Consider the following 2,259-nt stretch of genomic DNA (forward strand, 5'->3'; position numbering starts at 1 on the left):
TTTTCCTTCTCTCTCTCTCTCTCTCTCTTTCTTTTTTTTTTAAATTTGTGGTGTGCACACATGCGTGTTTGGGTCTATTTTCGTCGCTGTATCATTATATTATCATCGTCTCAATACCCCTCCCTTTTTCTTTTTCTTTAAAGTGTGAACCATCGATCTAACGTTTTTTTTTTTTTTTTTTTTTTTTTATTATTATTATTTCTATTGACTAAAAGTTGATAAATATTGATATAGTGTGTACGGTTCCTTGTTGAATGAGTAAACATTTTATTATTTTTATTATTCATTGACGTGTATGCATCTATATGTGAAGATATATGTGTATATATTCTATTTAATATTTGCGTATTTTTGATTTTCTTTTCTCTTGTAGTGTTGCTAAAGGGTAGGAGTTACAAAGGCAGAAGTAAATTTATTTATGAGGAATAACACAGAAGGACGAGAAAACAAGGAACTCTAGCAACAAAAATAAAATAAAAAAAAACAATTAAGGCTTTTTTCTTTTTTAAATTACAAACGGATTCACGTTTGTTTACCTACATATATTTATTTTTTTTTTTTTTCACTAAATGTCATTGTGTACAGATCGTGTTTCCGTCGTTATTTTCTTCTTTATCTGAGGGGAAACTATTTATTATTTATTTATTTATTTATTTATTTATTTATTTATTCCCTGTATGGAATAAAGATGATAATACCCCCCACACGTGTGAAGTGTCAACCTATTCCCTTTGGATGGAAAAAAGGAAATAGTGTTATTTCCCCCCTGGAGACCGTAAAGAGTACTCTTTCTCTCTCTATTCATATGAAATCCACACAATTGGAGGAGTTTTTCTTTCCCTCAACAAATTCCACACATTGTCGTCTCTGTGGAGGTGTTGGCGCACGTGGAATGGCCCACAGAGGAATAGTTCAACATCAGGCAGTGGAAGCCATTTTGTGGATTCTCGTGGAAAGAGCGAAGAAACACACAAGTGGGGCTGTAGGAGTTTCATTAAAGGCAGCACATGATTTTTTTAGTGATGAGGCTAAACGTTGGGAAAGACGATTAAGTGGTTTTTCTTGTTCCTCTTCCTCATCCTCTTCATATCTACATCATTATCATCATCATCATCATTATTATATGCAGGGAGAGAATGATGATGATGAGATTTCTTCCCTAGATGATTTATATCATAATATACCGTTGGAAAAGATCTGGTGTAGTGTGGTAGACCGTAGAGCCTCACATCTACGTAAGAAGTTATCTATATTAAAAGAACTTGGTATGTTGGGAGTTGCAACCTCCTCTGATCTTTTCTCTGTAGTAAATGATACTGTACAACGAGATGCTGGATTTCAACGTATGGAGTGTATTGGTGATCACAACTGGGGTCATTCCATCTGTCATCGATGGATATTACTTTTCCCAGAAGTTAACTGGCGTACATTATCCAATACATTTGCAATGGATGCCCTTCGCACAACACTGGAGAGTAATCAACACTTGGAATATGTGTTTACTGTATTGGGTTTAGATGCGTTTGTAGGGGGTGTTAATAAAATGCAGGGAAAATCTACAAAGTTTAAAGCAGATATAGTAGAAGCTATTGCTGGAGAATTACATGTAGCCCTTTGGTCATTAGAACCATATGATAGAGATGGAATAACAGCTCGTCCTTCTATGCATGGTGTCCCTTATACTAATACTTTAGCATCTATGGTAAGAGATTGTTTATATGAGTTATTTAATCTTGTTTTGTTTTGTTTTTTATCTAAACATCATTTATCACTGGTTCAGGCTGTTATGGAGTTTACACGGCGTGAACAATACATTATGGATGTATCTTCACCCTTTTATACACTCTCCAGTGTACGGCGCCGACGGATGGATACAAACCACAAGAAACTATGGACTCTTCCTTCTTTACCATTATTGAGTCAAACACCCCAACGAGAAAAAAGAGAAAAAGGAAAACATTATATAAATATTTCTCTTCTGGAGTTAATAAATCTTCCGGAGGATAGTTCATTTGTTAATGATGATTTACTACACAAGAGGAGTAGACCTAAAAGAGATAATGTACATCCTCAACTTTCAAAACTGGCTTTACGTGAACTTGCGGATAATTATGGTGATTTAAAAAAGAAAAAAAAAGAACTTTGATTTTTGGTGTTTAATGCCGGTTGGGGAAGTAATTTTAAATACATAAAAGAAAATGGAGTGTGAATACTAAAGAATGGTTAGATGGTATCATTTTCTTTTTTTTTTTTTTTTTT

The 2,259-nt window shown here is 34.0% G+C and overlaps 1 protein-coding gene across 1 annotated transcript; it reads left to right on the forward strand.

Moving 5' to 3' along the window:
• Positions 1–688: 688 nt before the first annotated feature.
• On the forward strand, positions 689–2,146 carry TM35_000113290 (RNA editing complex protein; the record flags this gene model as incomplete). Its single annotated transcript, XM_029025038.1, has 1 exon — positions 689–2,146. The coding sequence occupies one exon, from the start codon at positions 689–691 to the stop codon at positions 2,144–2,146; it is 1,458 nt and encodes a 485-aa protein (XP_028883861.1).
• Positions 2,147–2,259: the final 113 nt, after the last annotated feature.

Source organism: Trypanosoma theileri (genome assembly GCF_002087225.1).
Source record: "Trypanosoma theileri isolate Edinburgh chromosome Unknown TM35_Tth_11_V1, whole genome shotgun sequence".
Taxonomy (NCBI): domain Eukaryota; phylum Euglenozoa; class Kinetoplastea; order Trypanosomatida; family Trypanosomatidae; genus Trypanosoma; species Trypanosoma theileri.